The sequence below is a fragment of the Pararge aegeria genome, chromosome Z, assembly GCF_905163445.1.
Source record: "Pararge aegeria chromosome Z, ilParAegt1.1, whole genome shotgun sequence".
NCBI classification, from domain to species: domain Eukaryota; kingdom Metazoa; phylum Arthropoda; class Insecta; order Lepidoptera; family Nymphalidae; genus Pararge; species Pararge aegeria.
In genome coordinates, this window is record NC_053208.1 from 1927825 (window position 1) to 1950504 (window position 22680).

Genomic DNA, 22680 nt, shown 5'->3' on the forward strand with positions numbered 1-22680 from the left:
TTGGTATTGACTCTCAAGCTCTGTTAAGTCCAGGGGTGGCTGCTTATGTGGAGTCGCTGATCATATATAGTATAGTTCAGTGGGGGTTTCCATCAACAATGATAATGGAAAAGGCCCACAAATGTGCCTTTCTTTTATTGAATTATGAGATTTGAATTTTATTTACTTTTACTATTATAATTTTATTTATTTAAGAGAATGGGATAGTGCTAAGATAGAACTAAAAGAAGAACAAGAAAATAAAAAAAGAACAACCAGCTAAACAAGTCATAAAGAAATTTTACCAAAGACCAAAAAAAAACCTATACCTGTATGTCTGTCCAGCCAATAGTCCGAGTATCGGGAGCAACAGAAAACAATGTTCAGTATCAGAAGAAACCCAAAAATTAGAGAGCAGATAGCGATGGCTATATAGAATGGACTAAAATCGCCAACTTTAGATATAAGCGGATTTATTGCTTTGTAAGTCTCATTTCCTGTAAAGTAAGCTTGCGATTCATAAGGCGTCATTTTTGTTCTATTCCTGCTGAAGAAAAAGTAACTTAAAAATCATTATATAGTGTCCATAGTCTGTCCCAACATACGTCAATATTTTTATTTTTTTTAAATCCCGTTATTTTCCTAGATAAAAAATAGCCAAAGTTACTCTCCGTCTTTTCAACTAACTCTGCCAAAAATGTAGTCGATTGATTGCTTACTTAAGGCGTGATGGAAGGACAAACCAATACATTTTCGCATTTATAATATTAGCAATGATTATTAAGGATAACCGTGCAAGGGATTTTATCCTCAGAAAGAACTTATTGGAAGGAGCATTAAGCCACTATTAAGTATACCTCAGTTGTTCAAGACAAATTCAACTCATAACATTTAGAATATTTAGCTTGATGTGCAATATCAATTAAATAATGAAACAAAACAAAGGTTTAGTTAACTATCTTGTTATTATTCATTGTTTACCTTTGCCTGTGAGTCCCGAGATCAAAAATAATAATTTGTTTTTATAAACTTATTCAAGCTGAACACACCACAAACACGACGTTTGCCGAAGTATGGCAAACTAGTCTCACCACTGGCGCATTCAGCCAGAAAAATAAAATTATTAAAATGTAGGAAGACGACAAACAAACGGACACGGTAACGGTACCTAACCTAAATAAATACCAAAGAGCATAAATAGTAAATACTAAAGTTAAACACCACAGATGAAAGTAATAAAATTTGAGATACTATCAACCACCAGCCATAAAACTATTACAACCAGGTATGAGAGATTTTAAGGGGATAAATATTTACAGGTAGCGCAAAATGGTTTAAATCGATATAATTATTAAATACGTTGCGCACTTCATAAAAACCGACAGAATTATGGATGTGGGAGGAGGCACCCTCTCACCTTTGATGGAATTTAGCGAACATACTGTTTACATTACATATGTTTTTTTGGCACATTACATAATATGTATGTAATGTTAAATGCTATGAATACTATTGGTATCCTCGTGCCTGGCAGTATTAGTGATAACATTCTGTTTCACTTGTCTCAGCGTGTGTGTAGGTGCCTTAACATAGTCGTCTGTATATATAATATAGTTTACCTATGTACATTCAATTCATTGTTCACTCGTCTGTTCACTCTCGCCCCGTCGCGTTTCTACGCAGTTGTCGCGCCGATTTATTGATCGTCGGCTGCCCGGGATGTAATTTCCGCGTCGCACTGCAAATTATTTACTATAGATGTTCTGAGCTATAGATTGCTAGTTGAGGCTAGCAGTTAGTTGCCGGTGCTCAGCGTATCGTCTAGGTCGCGGTCATATACGCTAAACAAAATGAGCGAACCAGAGCAAAACGGACGGAAGGATCAGGATCCTGTGGACGTAAGTTGTTTTTTTAATACATAGTATATTTTATTTTTTTTGGTATTGGCTAGCATAATTTTATTATCATCGTCACCACCATTATTAGTATTATCATCAGAACCAGCCTAGTTAATCTGGCCTCTTACAAAGATCGATATGGAGATTAGACCTACCACAACTGCGGGTCGGTGGTCTAAGGTACTCTTAGTTTATAGGCTTAGTTATAGGCAATTTTTTGTTGCAGTTTAGAGATTACTTTTTTTAAGTTAATTGTAGTTACTACCTACTTAATTGTTTGTTAAACGTTATTTATTTAATTATTTCCAGAACCCCCCTGATGCCCCTAATGTTAAGGCAGAGGCCGCACAGGGCGAACAGGCCGAACAGGCTGAACGGAGCGCAAAGGCCGCACAGGTCGAACGGGCCGCAGAGAGAGTACAGGGTGATCAGGCTACACAGAGAGCACAGGGCGAACAGGCCGAACAGGCTGAACGGAGCACAAAGGCCGCACAGGGCGAACAGGCCGCAGAGAGAGTACAGGGTGATCAGGCTACACAGAGAGCACAGGGCGAACAGGCCGAACAGGCTGAACGGAGCACAAAGGCCACACAGGGCGAACAGGCCGCAGAGAGAGTACAGGGTGATCAGGCTACACAGAGAGCACAGGGCGAACAGGCCGAACAGGCTGAACGGAGCACAAAGGCCGCACAGGGCGAACAGGCCGCAGAGAGAGTACAGGGTGATCAGGCTACACAGAGAGCACAGGGCGAACAGGCCGAAAAGGCTGAACGGAACACAAAGGCCGCACAGGGCGAACAGGCCGCAGAGAGAGTACAGGGTGATCAGGCTACACAGAGAGCACAGGGCGAACAGGCCGAACAGGCTGAACGGAGCACAAAGGCCGCACAGGGCGAACAGGCCGCAGAGAGAGTACAGGGTGATCAGGCTACACAGAGAGCACAGGGCGAACAGGCCGAGCAGGCTGAACGGAGCACAAAGGCGGCACAGGGCGAACAGGCCGCAGAGAGAGTACAGGGTGATCAGGCTACACAGAGAGCACAGGGCGAACAGAACGATCAGGCTGAACGGAGCACAAAGGCCGCACAGGGCGAACAGGCCGCAGAGAGAGTACAGGGTGATCAGGCTACACAGAGAGCACAGGGCGAACAGGCCGAACAGGCTGAACGGAGCACAAAGGCCGCACAGGGCGAACAGGCCGCAGAAAGAGTACAGGGTGATCAGGCTACACAGAGAGCACAGGGCGAACAGGCCGAGAAGGCTGAACGGAGCTCAAAGGCCGCACAGGGCGAACAGGCCGCAGAGAGAGTACAGGGTGATCAGGCTACACAGAGAGCACAGGGCGAACAGGCCGAGCAGGCTGAACGGAGCTCAAAGGCCGCACAGGCCGAACAGGCCGCAGAGAGAGTACAGGGTGATCAGGCTACACAGAGAGCACAGGGCGAACAGGCCGAACAGGCTGAACGGAGCACAAAGGCCGCACAGGGCGAACAGGCCGCAGAGAGAGTACAGGGTGATCAGGCTACACAGAGAGCACAGGGCGAACAGGCCGAAAAGGCTGAACGGAACACAAAGGCCGCACAGGGCGAACAGGCCGCAGAGAGAGTACAGGGTGATCAGGCTACACAGAGAGCACAGGGCGAACAGGCCGAGCAAGCTGAACGGAGCGCAAAAGCCGCACAAGGCGAACAGGCCGCAGAGAGAGTACAGGGTGATCAGGCTACACAGAGCGCACAAGGCGAACAGGCTGCACAAAGCCCACAGGGCGAACATGATTTACAGAGTACACAGGCCGCACAGAGCGTGCAGGGCGAACAGGCTGCACTGAGTGCACTGGACGTGGACAGTGCACGGGGAGCACAAGCCGTTAAAGAAAATTCTGAGAACCTTCTGAGGTGTCCTGCATGCTGTTTGCTTGGCATACTAGAAGCACAGGCCAGAGAGGAAGCAGAGGCCACACAAGCATTGCAGGCTGAACAGAAAGCACAGGCCGCAAAGAGCGCACAGGAACCTATGGGCGCACAGGAAGCACAGAGTACACCGAAAGCGCAGGGCGCACAGGCCGCAACGGATTTTAATAACCTGATGACATGTCCTTCATGTCGTAAGTTGCGACCCGCACAGAAAACACAGAAAGCACAGGAAGCACAAGTCATAAAGGAAGCAAAGGCTACACCGGGCGCACAAGCTGCATCAGAAGCACAGGCCGCAAAAGAAGCACAGGCCATACGGGTAGCACAGGCCATACGGGTAGCACAGTGCATACGGAGCGCACAAGCTACACACCACACCAAGCCTGTACACCCTGTACAGGCTGTACAGAGAGTACAAAGTGTACGGGGAACTCAGGCCGTGCAGGGAGCACAGGCTGCACAAAGAGCACAGGCTGCACACGGAGCACAGGCTGCACACGGAGCACAGGACGCATGGCGAGCAATGGCTGCACAGGGTGAACGGATCGCACAGGGAGCACAGGCAGTACAGAGAGCACAGGCCGCATGGAGAGCTCAGGCCGCATGGGGTGCAATGACCGCACAGGAAGCATGGGCCGCACAGGAAGCGCGGGCCGCTCAGGAAGCACGGGACGCACATGCCGCATGGAGAGCACAGGCTGCATGGGGAGCACGGCCACTATGTCCACATGCTGCATGGGGAGCGCAGGCGGCATGGGGACCGCAGGCGGCATGGGGACCGCAGGCGGCATGGGGACCGCAGGCGGCATGGGGACCGCAGGCGGCATGGGGAGCACAGGCGGCATGGGGAGCACAGGCGGCATGGGGAGCACGGGCCGCATGGGGAGCGATTGCCGCACAGGGAGCACGGGTCGCACGGGGAGCACAGGCTGCATGGGGAGCAATGGCCGCACTGGGAGCACAGGCCGCAATGGGAGTACAGGCGGCATACGGAGCACAACCCGCATTCATACGTTTAAATATCCAAATGAGGTATCCTGCACGTATTGCATTGCACCGAGTCGACTACGAGTAAGTATAACCTTTTATATTTTCATGGGTTACCGTTTTTTACGTGGGGGCTAGAAACTGTGCGATTTCGAGCTTTTTGTGACAATTACATGCGAATTGCGCTTTCCTTTTACAAATATTATTAATGCAAGTCTGTACTTGCATTAATAATATTTGTAAAAGCAAATCTGTTGCGGTACAGCACAGCCATACAGGCATATTATGTGCAATGAGTAGTTCGTCAGCTTCTTTGAGTATACTCATTAAGAGAACCGACGCGCAAGCGATGCCATAATTTACCCATTCTGTGCGCACGAGTGCTCATTACACATATGACAGTAGTCTCCCGACTTATTGAAAAAATAATGTAGACTATACTACGAGTATGTCTAAAGCTAAACGCGAAACCTTTGCCGAAACTCGCTACTGTTGCGATACAGAACAATCATGAATAATATCGCGAATGGTTAATTTTTTCGTTTTGAGTGACTCGTTTATTAATCGTTTGCTTGGTTGCTTGTCGCTACTGCCATATGCAGCGAACGTTACTTTATTTATAGTAGTTATTATATTGGCAAAATCTTGTAGGAGCTTGTCATGACAAAGCTCGTCACTTTGTAGGATGGATCATGGCACAGGGCGGTACGTTGTAGGCCGGGTTGCACTCTTGCGTTGCGAATTTTTGCTCTGTTTATAGGCGATGGCTTTACACTTACCCTCCAGTGAAGCCATATGCTTGGTGCGTCAATTATTAGTATAAAAAAAATCCATTATACTTCAGCCGATTACTTACGTGGGTAGTTACTACCCTGTTGAGAGTGTGATGGCAAAATATCCAAATACCTAACAAGTTGACTCATTAACACAATAAAGACCCGATTGGACCACCTACCTCATACATCTTAACTATGGTAATATCCTTTTACGAAATCGCTATGTAACGACAAGGCTAGCAGTCTGGATTCCCTATCTTGCTCTTTTGTGTTTACATCTCTCTAACTTTTTTTGTACCTGTGAATTACCATAAAATGTATCCATTCTTTTGAAAAATTTTATGTATGCCATTGGAAGGTAATTGAAGGTTAAAAAACATTAGAAGGTATCTGTATTTAAAGGCAAATTCGTATGTGGTAAACTATTCAAGGAAGACCAAACTCTGCAAAATAGACACAGGCGTGTTATCACTAGGGCGACCAGATAAATCCTAAGTTTTTTTTCAGTTTTACAATTTCCTCTCAAAGGTACTTTTTACTAAGTAACCACAACTTTACAATTTTAAAAAGTCGTAATATTATCAAAACCAAACGAAGAAAATATATTTTTATCATGTCAGTGTATCTTTTTGAGGTTTCGAAGTTTTCATTCAATATAATTTGAAGAGTTTAAAAAGAACATTTTATAAATCATTAATTTGAGAAAAAAATATCAAGTTCAGCTTTATGTTATTGAAAATTCTTAGACGTCTGGATAAGTACTTACGAAGCCCAGGTATTGGATTCATATTTCACAAAGATAAAAACCCTTTTGCTAGAAATGTAAAGTTCATAATTGCACGTGACAACAACATAACGTGTACTTATCATATATGTACCTAATGCTTTCGAAACAACAAAATTATTACGAGAATAGTCATGATTTGAATATTAAATATCTATATATTCTTATAATCACTTCTGAATGACTCTTGCACCGGTTCGGAAAGCAGATTTTACCGAGAAGAAGCCGGCAAGAAACTAAGCAACTTGCTCTTTTCAAACCTCATGTTACAGTCATTTGTGTATCTTGTGAGACATGAAGGCGTAGTAATCACGATTTAGTTATTGATGTGTTTTAATTTGAGCATTGTTTAAACTTAGGCAAAGGTAAATTTAATATTATCTTCGGTATCATGTTATAAAAGCATACACCACAAGAAATTTCTGTATTATTTGAAATGCAATACCACTAATTATTTCCGTTATCAGTAAGTCCATTGTCTGCTTATATCCACTTTTAGTGACTAATGTTTTGTTTTATAAAGATTATATTATGATATACATATTGCCCAGCTACTGTAAGTTTACCTGTATATTTTTATGTTGCACGAACGGATATAAGTACCTATATCAATCGTACAGCTCTTTTCTGTCGTATAAATATAGTTTTTTATATCAGCCGCTCTGTCCCATAGCAACATAACGTACGAAATTATACATCTGTTAACTGTCTAATTTTCCTGACAGCATAGGCAGGCTAAGCTGAGCTTACCCGCTTTTGTCGCACTGAAGCTTGTGAATCAAGGTAACTCCCCAAAAAAAGTTTAGAATTATCCATCCATTCTCCATTATCAATTTCGATCAACTTTATTACCATTTTGGTACAATAAATTCAAAACACATATTTTTTTACGTTCATGTAGCACAGTCTACAGCTTCATAATTGTCTGTACTTCTGTTAGTTTTAAAAATTAAAGATGAGAGAGAACATACACCATAAATAGAAAAGGACCTAAAATTGAGCCCTATGCGACAACGTTAAGTTTGGTGTACTCTGTGACTTTAATTAATAGTCTAAGTAGTAAGTAGTAAATTATAAGTTCAGCGCAATCAAATGCTTTGGATAGATCACAAAAAACACCAATTGCATTCTGTGGGCACTCCAGGGCACCGTTAACCTATGTTTATGATCAAATCAAATCAAATCAAAAATCAAAATGATCATCTATGTTTTTTTGAATTTTAAATTTAACTTAAATTTCTTTAGTAATTTTTATTTTAACAGATTCGTTAACAATTTTCTATCTTATTATATTATATATATTATATATTATTTCTATTATATTTAATACGTAGATATTTTGCTTGAATAAAGTTAAATGTTTTGGAATAAAGTTTGCGTCTCATTATACCTACTGTTTTTCAACGTACAGCTTATAGAGCCTTTTTGTATATGCCTACAGTTCTAAGATAAATTTTTTCTTGAAAATTTGTAATTAAATATTCTATAGAATTCGTTTTTTTATTGTTTTAAAAATAGTACCATAAAGGCTTTCGGGATGGCAGTTTTTAAATGCAAGGACACGAATTTTAGGGGATATTCTACCTTTTTTTACTTCAAGTTATGGGTTATATTCAAGTTACATTTTAAAATTTGTTTATTTTTATTTCGATTAATAGTACTATTGTTAAAATAATTTGTTAGCCGCAATGATCTGACCTTAACGTTGTTTATTATCTAGTCGATGTAGGATGTTATCTAAATAAGATGCTGAGGTGGCTGTGGTTCTAGTTGGTTCACTAAAAGCATGATTAAAATAAAAGCATTTAAAAAAGTTAGCAACCTTGAAATCTTCGAATACTATAACTCCGCTAGCAGATAATATACAAAATCGCCTCAGTACATTCTCCATACAACACTCAGTACAATATCCTTTAAATGGTCATCTTTTCGTTCTTTACAAGTGACATTGTTACACACAAAAATTAAGGGACCACGAGTGGTAGTGACCACTGAGGAACACACTTCACAATGTTGTGTATTACATACTACTTCAGTAATACACAAAATTGGTTTTCCACAAACGGTTCCATTTCTCATTCTAATAAGAGCTTCTCTGTTGTCTTATTATCTACTTTTGTAGATTATTAGATTTTATAAGAGTAATTTACTTGAGTTAGCAACACATAAAGTGATAATTGAAGTACGATTCGTGTGCGTGTCAGTAGACTTTGTTATACTTGTAACTGTATCATTAAAATTTTATTTGCAAGCCAACAACGACGCTATATAATGTTGCATTTCTTTGGCAGATACAAAGTATCTTAACTCAATGGAAACGAAGACATCAATTAATTTGTCCTGATAAAAATTGCGTTGTTAAGACTATTAATTAGGATCATCATCTTTTCCTCATGGTTTACAAGTGAAGAAGGTTTTAGGGCTCCGATAAGTGTTAAAAATGAAGGCGTACGTCGTGATTGAGTTAGTCTGTTTAGAGAGCAAAGCAAATTAGTGATCAAATATTTTAAATCCCAGTGTCCTTGGACATTTGTCCGTTCTGGACAACAATTGACTGGCTATTGTGGTCTTGTACTAAAGTCTTACAAGAGTCATCAGGTGTATTTATTTCAATTTCTTGAACCAAACACCCGGCAGCGTGTTGGATGGTCTTAACTCTTTACTTTTTGAGAGTAGAGCCGTGCCCTGTAACGGGGCGGTAATGGGTATTTAGGTATACACTAATTACAGTTACATAGTTCAATATCTTTAGTTTCTCACATGCATCAATGAAGTCGTATTCAAAGTGTATAAAACGTTACCAGACTTCATCTTCGTTCCATTTCATTTCCCCCTAGACCTAAAAGTCCAAAAGTCCTAAGGTACAAACACATGGCATACTTTTTTATTTTCGACAACTAAGGAATCGTATTATCCGCGTTAAAACAGTATCTATAATTAAAAGTCAGTTATAGCGGAATAAATTGTAATCTAGCGTGTAGGACCCATATTTAGCAAAATAAATATTTCATTTCATTTCATAGGGCTCCTAGAACCGGTCTTTATTTAGGACCAGAACAACTTCGGAAGTTTCCTTAAGGAACCGGTATTTTCCGGTTCTTTCAGTATTTTCAGTAGTTCTTCTTTTGGTGACTGCAATTGGATCTGGCGACTACAAGTATACCCACTTCTTGCCCACTGGCCTTGTTGACGTCACGAGTGAGAGGTGCCTTGCGCATATCATCTTGGAGAAACGAATTTGTGTGGTGTAAGATGTTCTCCCACCGACATCAAGCGAAGATGTTAAAGCAAAGAAGGTAGCCTAGGGATTTTGGCTTTGTCCTTAGCGGTTGGGGCCCAAGGTTTGCCTAAAGAGGTACGAGTACGAGGTCTAGAACGACAAAAGTTTCCCCGAATCCATGACTAGTTTCTCTCCAACTTTGTCAATATTTTTGCACTGATTATGACGTTCTTTAACTATCTGCAGGACTCGTTAAAACTTTTCTCTATATCTGAAACCTTATGATCTTTAAAGGATTCTTAATGCTTTGGCCCTTGACTGGTAAAAGCTCTGTTAAAGATGGGTATGATCCTCAATATCGGGATCCCTGATTGGTATCTATGCGAACTGCTCGAGATCATAGCCCGGTACTAAATTGTAAGCAGACCTTCCCGGTTCAGTGCTTACCCTTCATGCGTAATCCGAGCAATTCCACACGTCGAGCGTTTGAATCTCTTAAGATCAATCTAGCCCCTGTCATATTATTGTTAGTCCCCAAACAAGAACTTATATCATGGATATCCGCAAAGTATCTTTTCTATCCAAATAGGTAGGTAGTTATAGGTTCACGGGCTGAAGAACGACAATAGGCTATTTTTATCGCGAAACGGTGCACGGTTCGAATGTTCTAGAGACAAAGGAGGGGGGGGGGGGGGGGGGGGGGTTGGGTTTAATTTGATATCACAATATTTTACCTGTCGGAGTATATAATATTCATGTAGATATAGGTACAAGCCCGGCGCTGCGGCGCTTTGAATCAATAATTTTGAACTTGCGCCGTCCGCTGCGAGACTGCGCGCCGCCGCAAATCTGGTCTTTGTTAGTTACGCCTTGACACGGCAACTTGAGTTGCCATCTTTATTATTGAAATCAAGTAAATTATTTGTAAATCCAGTAAAAGAGTATGACTTTTAAGCGATAAATGAAGTACCTATAACGTGCGAAACAGAATTAGGTTACCTAGGAACCTAGTTCGGAAGGTACTTACTGTACTTCTTAAAATTTTGTTCGATTATTTTTTTCCCGAATGAAAATTACCCTTTTTAATTACTGGTTAGACTACTGTTTAGACTGTGAATAAAAAAATATATTACTAATTGTTAAATTTTATACGTCATATTTCCTTAAATTAATATTCAATAATTTGTGTTTATGGGGATATTAGGTGGATATTTACAATGTATTATGTTTTCCACAGGGAAGACTCCGACGATAGTGATAACGAGAGTCTCATGGATTCCAGCAGGAGTGCCTCAGACGACGAGTTCAACGGATATCCTGATCTCAACAACCCGGTAAGTAGTTAAGGAATAACATTGTATTTTTTTAAAAGATGTACCTACCGCCATCGGATTTAGCGTTCCGGTACGATGCCGCAAAGAAACCGATTTCAGGTATGGGTTGAATATAACTGCAAAGACCCCCAGACAGGTTAGTCCGGTATCATCTTAATGCATTCAACGGTTAACTAGTAATCGAATAAAAATTAAAAAGTAAGTAACCATCAATATACACATATACAACAATACACATCTTAGATATTAACAATTAAGAGAAACAATATAAGAATCTAGAAAATTACCTAAATTATCAGATCAAGAATCTGCTCGATTGCACCAATATACTTAGCGTTCAATTAAGAGCGTATTGCGTTAAGTTGGCAATACTGCTTCTTTTACACTACTGACCTTCATCAAGTGTAGTTTCAAACAGAAGAACTCAAATAAAGACTCTTAAGTTATTGAGAATACATAATAGACGAAATCACACAAAGACAAATTTAAAAACTAATTAGACCAAGCAGAAAAGCACATATCAGAAAGCGTTTTATGAAGTTTTTGTGGCCCAAAGGAAACTGAAAGAAGCTAAGCAGCTCTAGAAAATAATATTTAAAAAACAAATTTTATTCCCGACCTTTATTAATTGTTACACAAATACGGGTCGTTGAAAGAAATTTGCATTAGTCCACTGCCAGTGAGTCTAAAAAAGACTACTACAATGGATTCAGAATCCAATGTAATTTCGTGTCTAGTTAGGTTACTGCTAAAAGTATAAAAATAATGGTTTTCCCAATGGGTTTAAACTCTTTTATGGGTTCTTAGGGTTCTATGGGTTGTAGCTATGTTTGGTGAAAATCCGGCCAAGATGGCCGTCGCCACAAAATGGCAAATTACATATTTTTTTACTACTCCCGTAATATGGATATCAAATGAAAGGCCTTGACTAGTAGAATAATCTAAACTAAACTATAAGTCGGGGGTTAAAATTTTAATTAATATATTATCTCTAAAATCGAATCGATTCGATCGGCCGAAGAACCTAGACTTTACCTTCCGCCGTGACTCGTGTAGCGAGGCCGTAGTTAATCAATTCGTATCGCTCGTCTCGGCAATCTTCGGTCGGATATGCGCGCGCCGCGCGACCTCCTGTTAGCATTTCCTTCTAATATATTATTGTTAACAATCAGAAGGGATAATAATTAAAAGAAAAAAGATTAGACATAATCTCAAACTGAAAGGTAGGTTAAATTTTACACGAAAACAAAGAAATACACCAGACAATTATTAATCACAAGATGGCGGCCAAACGCCACTCGTTCGCTGCTAGACGTAAGACGATAAAATGACTGCAAAACAATAGTGTCAGCTACGTTTTATAGGCAAATGCCGATTGCATTGTTGCTAGGTTGGAATTGATTCCTAATTCAACCATAGATAATATAACACTAAGTGTAATTCAACAAGTTCCCTAAGCGAGTGTTAGCAATTTTTTTATGCCGAGGTTGTTTAATTTCAATATCTCCAACAATAATAAGTTATCCCTGTTATCTCAACGATTCTACTTGGATCTTTTTTTAATTGTCAGTTTCTGTGGTCAGTTTAGTTCAATACAGCGATTTTGCAGTGGTTCAATCGCATTGATTGTAAATGGGCTAATCAAAGTAAAGCCAGCAGGAAAAAAAAATCGGCAAACAAAAAAGTTAAAAAAACTATAGAGGAAATTGAAACGATGTGGGTGTAGTTAAAAAAATGAAGGTGCGACAAAAATATTATTAATCAAAGGAAAATTAGTAAAATAGGTTTTAGTTTTAAAATCATTTTCTGTCTCATTACTTGAACTGACTGACAAATGTACCACACACATGTAAACCACAGATTTAGGCATATTGATACTTACACACGTAGTGTTTATATCCTCTTTGAATTTCATTGATTAAATTGTTTTTATTTAATTTCAGGGGTTTATGATATTGTCTTATAAATTATCTCTGTCCTCTCTCTGAATCTGTTTCTGACGTGAAGAATTTGTTCGCTTTCTACGCATCATCGTACTGGAACGTTAAATAGCTATACATCTTTGTCGGCAGGGTAGTACTAGTCTAAAAATAATGTTTAAGGATAATATTTTTATTGAAATTGATACTTATACGTTAACTATCGTATAAGTTTATTTTTTTTTTCTCTTTCATCTAATATGAAAATACTGCATTCGTCTTTGAAAAGTAAGTGGCAAATCGAACTGTTTGTCTAAATACAAACTTTTCAGAATTGTGTCGAAGAAGTATACACCGAGCGACGACGGGTAGACCACTCGCTGCCCGCGGGGAAGTCACTATTTTAATGACAGATTATATTGTTTGGTATTTTAATAAGGAAAAACTTGACTTTGACTTAAACTACGCAGATAACGCATATGGGTCTTGGTTGCTGAAAAGTACCGAGAAGCTGTGCATGCGTGCAATCAACATCCAAAAACATGAGGTTACCTACATAATACTATAGCCCGTAGTGAAAAGTAGCTATGATAAATTGATGCTAATTTTCGTAAATTTCCTTAGTCTGCGGGATATCGTGTTTTAGCATGTTACTAATTGCTATGCTATTTGCTAAAAATAAAAAATCGAAATGTGAATGTTCGTGTAGTACCGATAAACTAAAAGATTTCCCTCTCTGACACTAGAATTATTTAGCGTATCTTTTTCATTCCGGGGGAAAAAATAACGGGTTAAATTCGCAGCGCCTCAGTAATTTTGCGTTGTTAAGTTAAGTACTTGATTATTACGATTTGAAATTTCACGAATTTGACATTTGAGGAATAAACCTACACTGGTGCACCCTGGTGCAGATAAATCTCCGACAGTGACGAAATTTATAATTCCAGAATGTTGTCTGGTCTAGTATGGTGGGAGGCATTAACTGAGGCTAGCCCTACCGACAAAAACCTGCCGCTTTCTAGCAATTTAGCATCCCATAGCGTCTAACAAAACTGCCGTAACCCTAATAGGTGAACCCGCTACAATCTTCGTCAAGGGCTAACTTTTAGTGAAATAAAAGACACTATTACCGGAAATTGTGCAATTTAACAGACAATTAAAATTAACATAACATCATAGCAGAGTTATACGCTATTTAACGCCGAGCGATATCGCATTCACATTTCAGAGAATTACGCAATTACACTAATGCTAAATCAGATTTCCGCAGTTTAGTATTTATTTATACGTTTCGCTAATTATTAACAACATACAACAAGTAGTACGTCACTCGTTTAATTTAAGTAATATTCTATTGCGCTACTATTCACAAAGCTTTCGCCTATATATAACCGTTAACGCACAACTTTAAAAAAAAAACATCCGCAAAATGGGGAATTCCCCCAACCAATCCATAAATTTAGTAAAAAAAAATCTACAGTCCGTTAGTTTTAATAATTTTATTTTTAGTGCAAACAAAACATTATATTCCAGGTTTTTTTTAGCTTTCTGTTAGAAAATTAAAAAAAAAAAAAAGAATTTGAGGACCCAGAGCCCCTGTTATTAAACAGATTTGTAGCTAGTAATAAAGTTAATTGTTATATTATATCTAGATTACACGTAAAAGTGCGGTAAACTCACATTCCGGCACTGTCTGGTTTTTATGCTATTGATATTTTATATAAAAAAACCTTTTTTCATTTAATAAAACTTTCAAAGATTTGTATGTAGGTGATTAATAGTATATAATGACACTATAGTCGGAAAAATGTAATAGGCCCGTTTTGACATTTGCGCAAGACCATAGAATGTAACTTGGAACGAAACTAAAAGAAACAAAAAAATAAAAATCAATTACATACAGTGTTTTAAAAAATACGTAAATTTTTTTGGGACGTTAAATAATATGAAAGAATATATCGCGAGTATTCTTTTTGCGCTTACTTCATAGTAGCATGCAATTTATAATTGTTGCGAAACGTTCCGAAAACAGTTACGTTCTCAGTCTTTTTTTTTTTTATACTAGAGCTGTAACCATTTTTTTACTGAATATCGAAATTAAATATTGTGTAGTTATCTTTACTGCAAAGAATAAGCTTGGTTCTCAAAATGGGTTCTAAATAATGAGTCTGAGTTGATGTGTCTGACCAAGCGGCACATGACTGAAGCGTCCCCGCGCGCACTGCGCAGTTTTTCGTTCCTCATCTTGTAAAGTTGACTGTGCGCCCGTTTACTATTACGTTAACTATGGCTTTTCTATTTTGGACATTAATTTAAACATAGTGATTTGACTCGATTTTTGTGTTTGTTGTTATATAGTACTAACTCTGTTTCAACATGTTGAAAAGTCGACGTATAATCAACAGCCAGTCACGCGTATTGGTTGTGGAGTTAAAGGAATACTTTGAACGAACGAACACTTTACAATACATAATAATATCAATCAAGTACTGATACAAACTTGAATTGATTTATCGTGAGTATCGAGTACAGAGTCTTATGGTTCCATAACTAGTTACGTCGCGATGACAAATGTCAAAACGGGCCTATTATATTTTTACGACTATAGTGTGTTTTGTTGGTTGTTGCATTCAAGACGATGCAATGCAGTCAGGCGATAAGCGAGCCGAGAGTGAGTGTATGATCAATAAACAAGCTTATCACACGACGATTTTTCTACACACTTGCAAGGCTATTTTTATTAATTAACTTTTACTTTTTAAAGAAATATTAAACCAGACTCTCCTCAATTTCCAATGGGAAATTATCATAAAATAAATTAAATATCTAAGAACACATCTGCTCATAGTCCAGTACTGATCGCGGGATAAAAACAGAAAAAAAAAAATATAGAATACGGCATCTAGGTCAAGGGTAAAATAAAACGATACTAACAATATTTTTCATTAACTTTGGTAAAATTAAACGATTGTCTAAACGACTAAATATGAGCACTGGGTTTAACGCTTAGTATTTAGCAACATTAGTTATGTGAATTAAAATAGATATTACATTTATTAGTATTAGTACTAACCCCTGGTAGTCTGATATAAATGTGATACAAAACAATAAATATAAATTGAAGTGAAAGTCTGTTATATCAAAATAACAGCTTTTTCGACATACTTAAAAGTATAAGAGGGAGCTATGAAATTGTGTCTTTAAAAAGTACCCCGACACAGATGAATCGGGGTTTGGGTGATAGTGCGAAAGTCCTATGTTTTTGAACTCCGGGTATTCAAATCTAGTCAGTTCTTAACAAAAGCTTTTTAACCATCCCCGATGTAGAATGTGTGATAATAAAGGAATCAATTTTTATGGCATATTTCTTAAATATAGTTCAACGGGTACATACTACGATTAAAGGGCATAGTTTTACGTACTATGTACTTTCACGCGTGCAAAGTTGCAAGCATCCGCTAGTTTACCATAAATTAATATTATGCGCATATAAACTGTTCATTGGTGTAAGAAGAAAAACACAGTGCTACCAAGGTGGCACGCAATATCAAAAATACGAGAGCGGTATTGTTAAGTAAAAAACGGAAGTGATTAAAATGCGATGTGATTTTATCAACGTTACGAGCAAGTGTGATGGAAAATACGTCATTATTTTTCGAAATCGCTGATAAATGTGCTTGTTTTCATTCAATTACGTCTAGCTTTAATGATTTTTTAAAAATAATTTTGCATTAACTAGGTATAAAATAATACATCTGACTAAAAATAAAATTGGTAGTCAGTTAGTGAGTTTAAAATAGCCAATACAAATAAATTGAATTGAAGTGCCTAATTGTTATTTCAAAATGACAATTATTTATTAAATGCATACGCAACTAGCATTTTTTATATATATTTAAATAATTTATCAATGGTCTTTGAATTTGAATTTATCTGTAAACATACTAACTAACAAAGTAAAAGAATGCATAATTAGGGATTTCTTATTTTATTGAATACCATAGGCTGAGTTGTTCAGAATTTTCACACGGTAGGAACTCCCAAAAAGAAGAAAATATAACTTTTAAATAAAAAAAAAACTCGTAATTCTATAACTTTATTAGAATAACGGTACAACCAATAAATTATTAAACCTAAGAGATTAAACAACATTTAAAACCAAATTAAATTCAGCTAATTTGAAACTGCTATAGTCGGAAAAATATAATAGGCCCGTTTTGACATTTGTGAAAGACCATAGAATGTAACTTGGAACGAAACTGAAAGAAACAAAAAAATAAAAATCAATTACATACAGTGTTTTAAAAAATACGTAAATTTTTTTGGGACGTTAAATAATATGAAAGAATATATCGCGAGTATTCTTTTTGCGCTTATTTCATAGTAGCATGCAATTTATAATTGTTGCGAAACGTTCCGAAAACAGTTACGTTCTCAGTCTTTTTTTTTTTTTTATACTAGAGCTGTAACCATTTTTTTACTGAATATCGAAATTAAATATTGTGTAGTTATCTTTACTGCAAAGAATGTGCTTGGTTCTTAAAATGGGTTCTAAATAATGAGTCTGAGATGATGTATCTGAACAAGCGGCACATGACTGAAGCGTCCCCGCGCGCACTGCGCAGTTTTTCGTTCCTCATCTTGTAAAGTTGACTGTGCGCTCGTTTAAGTTTGATATATATTGTTTACTATTACGTTAACTATGGCTCTTCTATTTTGGACATTAATTTAAACATAGTGATTTGACTCGAGTTTTGTGTTTGTTGTTATATAGTACTAACTCTGTTTCAACATGTTGAAAAGTGGACGTATAATCAACAGCCAGTCACGCGTATTGGTTGTGAAGTTAAAGGAATACTTTGAACGAACGAACACTTTACAATACATAATAATATCAATCGAGTACTGATACAAACTTGAATTGATTTATCGTGAGTATCGAGTACAGAGTCTCATGGTTACATAACTAGTTACGTCGCGATGACAAATGTCAAAACGGGCCTATTACATTTTTACGACTATAGTCATATCCAAGTCATATAACGATGTAGTGAGACCAGCGCCATCTAGCGAGAGAAGCCAAAACTAATTACTTACAACGTAAGATCTGCCATCTATTGCAGACCGCAACCACCGTACTACGCAGTACACCATTATTTCAACAGAGGGCGCTAACTTATTAAATTTAAATGAACACAATTAAGTTTTTACGCAATAATGGATGAGGTAAAAAATTATTTAGAGAAATGCAACATGACTTTAGCCAGACATTAAATGCGATTGAATCATTAATGAAATTAACCGCGATTGAATCGCGATGACTGTCGGGGGGCAGAGTTCGAAGCCTCGCACGCACTTCTAAAGTTATGTGCGTTCTTCTCATTGTGGTACGAGACCCGTGCCCTGTAGTGGGCCGGGAATGGATTGATATGATGATGATGAATCGCGCATTGCCACTTCAGAACAAAAGATATCTTGTTAACAGGAAATTTGAAGACCTAAAAAGATAAAAGATCTGAGTTTGAAGCTAGGTGGCCAAGAGAAAAAGATGAGTGTCATAAACAAACTGAACGTACAAAGAAACTTAGTTTTGATCGAGATTGAAGAAAAAGAAAGGGCCAAGATAAATATTAAACATTAGAAATAATGAACTGGAAAAGTAAATGCAGAGGCACAGGGTTAAATATAAATATAAATAAAATTAAAACCACGCTTATTTCTAATACCTTCTAAAGCTTCGGGGATTTGAAATTAAAGCTGACAGTAAATTTTAATATTGAGGTAGGTATTTTACATGTACAATTGGACAAGCTAAGGCAGCTTTTTACAAAATGTCAAAAATTTTGTGTAACCCTAAAATTCTTAAGTGCTATGTCTGGTCTACTCTTTTATATGGATGCGAAACATGGATTTTAAAGGAGGAAAGTTGTAGACGTTTGCAAGCGTTTGAGATGTAGTCATTACGAAAAATGTTTAAAATATCATGGGGACAATTCATCTCAAACGCTCAAGTATTACGAAAGGCCAAATGCCAACGGAAAATAAGCACAACCGTCGTACAAAGGAAGGTTTCGTTTTTCAGTCATCTACACTGAATATCTCTGTTCGAGTTTCCAAGGTTGGTCCTTGAAGGGAAAATTACCGAGAAAAGAGAGGGAGACCGAGCACGAAGTGGTTCGACGATATAAGAGAGTGGACTGGACATACCTATTCGGAATTGAAGAAGATTCTCCAAATATCTGCCTGCGAATAGATTTTGAAGTGCGGAAAATAAATCAAGACCCATCTCTGTATCGGAATGATAACAATGCTGGGACAAATCTTACATTCAAGACGAATTCCACAAAAGATCCGAAAAATAAACAAAAATTGTATTTGATAAAATATACATAGCTTATCGGAAATATGATGAGCTCACCGTTAATTATAAAAAAGAAACCACTCCATACAGTTCACAAAATCCCCACTGTGCTAAAAAACCCCTAAAAAGTTAACGTATTAGCGTCAATCACACAAGAAATATAGATAGAATTCCAATCCCATAAATTCAAATATAAATATAGTGCGACCTAAGAATGGATGAGCTTACTTCGCTAATACTGTTTAGAACACCAAAATATTATTACAAAAAAACCGCGCTCCCAAACCTGGTCATCGAGGGAGTTGTAGACCAAACCTGATAAACTTACTAAAAATACAAAGAACTCAAATTCAGTGGTTTCTACATCACAACCTATAACGGATTTATTCTTAGTTCCTATGGACGATAAAGCCGAAAAATAAATGAAATAAGACGTAGTTGGACTATCTGTAGTCGAACGACTAGGAAGTTTGATATAGGAATATGCAGATTTTATCCTTTTTTTACATAGGAACTGCGAGTACTACTGTCGGCTTTATTGTAAAGAAATACCTACAAAATACATCATTAGTTACAACGAGTTTCAGAAAGAGTTAAGATCATATACCTTTTAATTAATCAATATAACTTATCTGTCATGCAAGTACGAGTATATGCATCACCGATGCATCAGCCAAAGATCACCTAGAGTTCTGCGAAACTAGAAACTATAAACTACTAAAATTAACAAAGCAAAACCAAGAACTAGGAACAAAAAAGTTTAAGCAGTAATAGACTTTGCACATGAAAACAATCTACCTATTTTAAGCACATTCATACAGAAAAAAGAGAAATTAAGGTGGAGAATGGTGATCGCCAGATGGGTCTACAAAAAACTAAATAGATTTAATTTTATCAAACGGGAATTGCGCCTAGACGATGGGTGGAACCAAAATCATATTACATACACAATATAGCAAACTATCTCCCAATATGTTTATTACCTTGCCTCCACAAACTATTTGCGTTAATTGAAAGAAGAATAATTGAGAGACATTAATTGAGAGAAGAATAAAAGTAAGAATGGAGTTTAACCAATCAATTGAACAAGCTGGCTGTAGAAACGGGTTTTCAAAGGCTGACTGATCATGCTATCGAAATGCTAATAGGCAAGTTCCATTAATACCGAAAACATGTTATATGTAGCTTTTATCGATTATCAAACCTTTGATAGTATGAAACACCATGATCAACAATACATAAACACACTAAAATATGTATACAAAGGTGGTACGAGAAAGATAAGACTAGATTCAATTCCACCAATCCCTATTAACCGTGGTGTTAAACAAGGCGAACCGCTATCACCGAAAATAATTTTATAGCAGTGACATATTGAATAGCAAAAAATACCAGTAATTATGGAATACGAGTTTCACTTGGAAATTTAAAAAAATATTTGAAAAGTAAACCCTTGATCACCTAAAAACTTACGTAGACAACGTAAAATTAAGGCATTAGTAGAAGCTGGTGGTACTCAACTTTCTACTACTAGCAGCAATTTTCTCAACTTATCCAAAGAATATTGGTCCAATTTCGTAAAGTTAAAACGATAGTCAAAAATAATCATATTTATTTTTTGTAGTTTTAGGTAGTTCCGATTTTTCTAATTATTTGAAATGAAAGTTTTTTTATTATATTTTTGTATTTAATTTTATAATTATACTTACTTACGGAAGCTTCGCAATATATTTATTATAAATATAGTTACACACATTAGTCTTTATAAACAAAATGTGTATACCAATTAAAAAAATATTTTTTTATACTAAGATTACCATTTTTAACATAAATTACATAAAGTACAAATGTGTTTATAAAATGATACCTAAGGTCATTTCGGGCATAATTTTGAACGATGCGTTTAAACACACATTAAGTATTTTATTACAGCGAGGTTAGAAATAAATAAAATTCATTTATTCATATTTAGTTTTACAAACAGTTCCTGCATCTTAAAACGTGTATCTTGATTACGTTGTCTTCTTTTTAACGACCCAGGTGTTCGTAGCTTTTTGACGTCACAATAAAACCAATATAGCAAACACGATGTTCAAGATTTTTAAAGTGACAAGTGTATGTGTAATATACTTGGGAAATAACTATACTTAGTCCTTAGCAATCGTTTATTTCTAAATGGCCATGGTTTAACATTGATTATAAAACTACTCACCTATATACTACAAAAAGAAATTTAACCGTTCGTCTGTGGTGAAATGGGGTTTTTGTAAATTTAATTTTTTTGTAGTTCCCATTGAGCCGACTTAATATATGGTATGTTGGCCACATTTTAGCTTTTCGAATGTTCGTATGACGCCACGGTAAATCCCATATGCCAGATTTGATATAAAAACTACGCAAAATGAAATTTAAGTACAGATATTTATTTAAAAGAAATGTGTAGAGTTTGGTATCAAATGTAGATATGTAATAGATTTTCAGGTATTACGATATACTGTACTTAGATGAAATTTCGTCTTGTTGTAATCATTTACTATTATCTTCGCAATTTCATTTCAAATTTAGAGCGAGAGAGCAGTTGCATCTTTTAAGTAAGCGCCTAACATATTATTGATCATAACTTTTCGTGAGACATGATTGTACTTAAGCGGGGAGCCTGTAAAAAAGGAAATATATATGAATATATATATATATATATATATATATATATATATATATATATATATAAAGTTTAAATCCTTTAGTTACGTACAACGAACGTTTTACGTGCGTGTTACGTGAAAGCTGAAAACAAAAAAACAGTTTTAATCCCATACATAATAACAAAAATCTTATATTTAATAAACAGGCGTAGTTAATGACTACACATTCCACTGAACTAAAACGACATTTGGCAGTGTTCGGCCATATCATCAAAACGGAACACCACTACGGTGGCCACCGACTATGCCTTTTTGTTAACACAAGATCTTTGTTATTAAATCAGGGTAATATACACACAGATTTAGATACTAATAATCTAACTATCCTGTCTCATCGTAGATAAAGCTAACAGAATTTTTATATTGGGATATTTTATTATCTTAGTTTAATTTACGAATGTATCGCTTTAATTAGGAATTCTTGCAAAACATGCAGCCTCGGCCAGAGTCCCAAGCCGACTATGCGGCGCCGCGGCCACAACAGCAGCAACAAGTGCCCCAGGGATACTACAAGTAAGTGTTCTTTTATAAAGGCCACCATACACGGCGCAAGCGGCAGATTGCACGTGTACGACCATAAAACTAAATCGAAGGCGATTTCGTTGATTGTATGTAATCTGGTGCACTCTCAACTCACGGCTAGCATGATCTCCTCATAATAACACCCCCAGATTATATCCCCTGATGAGGGTTAACATTTGAGTGTCCTCCTGCCTGAGTTTACTCCCATTTATTATTACATCTAATTCATCGGTCATAATTATTTCGATATTATTTTCGCTTGTGCAACGCTCAGAGCTTTTGATG

At 37.1% G+C, this 22680-nt stretch overlaps 1 protein-coding gene across 1 annotated transcript; it reads left to right on the top strand.

The window, feature by feature from the left end:
- The first annotated feature begins 1607 nt into the window (after positions 1-1607).
- Positions 1608-22390, top strand: LOC120636330 (glutenin, high molecular weight subunit PW212-like). The gene is made up of 4 exons (XM_039907760.1): positions 1608-1877; positions 2187-4822; positions 10795-10891; positions 22289-22390. The coding sequence occupies exons 1-4, from the start codon at positions 1830-1832 to the stop codon at positions 22388-22390; spliced, it is 2883 nt and encodes a 960-aa protein (XP_039763694.1). The 5' UTR covers positions 1608-1829.
- The last annotated feature ends 290 nt before the right edge of the window (positions 22391-22680 follow it).

Coding starts and splice junctions, on each gene's coding strand:
- LOC120636330 (XM_039907760.1), top strand. CDS start 1,830: ATGAGCGAACCAGAGCAAAACGGACGGAAGGATCAGGATCCTGTGGAC. Junction 4,823..10,794: donor CGTTTAAATATCCAAATGAG/GTATCCTGCACG, acceptor TGTTTTCCACAG/GGAAGACTCCGACGATAGTG. Junction 10,892..22,288: donor ATCCTGATCTCAACAACCCG/GTAAGTAGTTAA, acceptor CGCTTTAATTAG/GAATTCTTGCAAAACATGCA.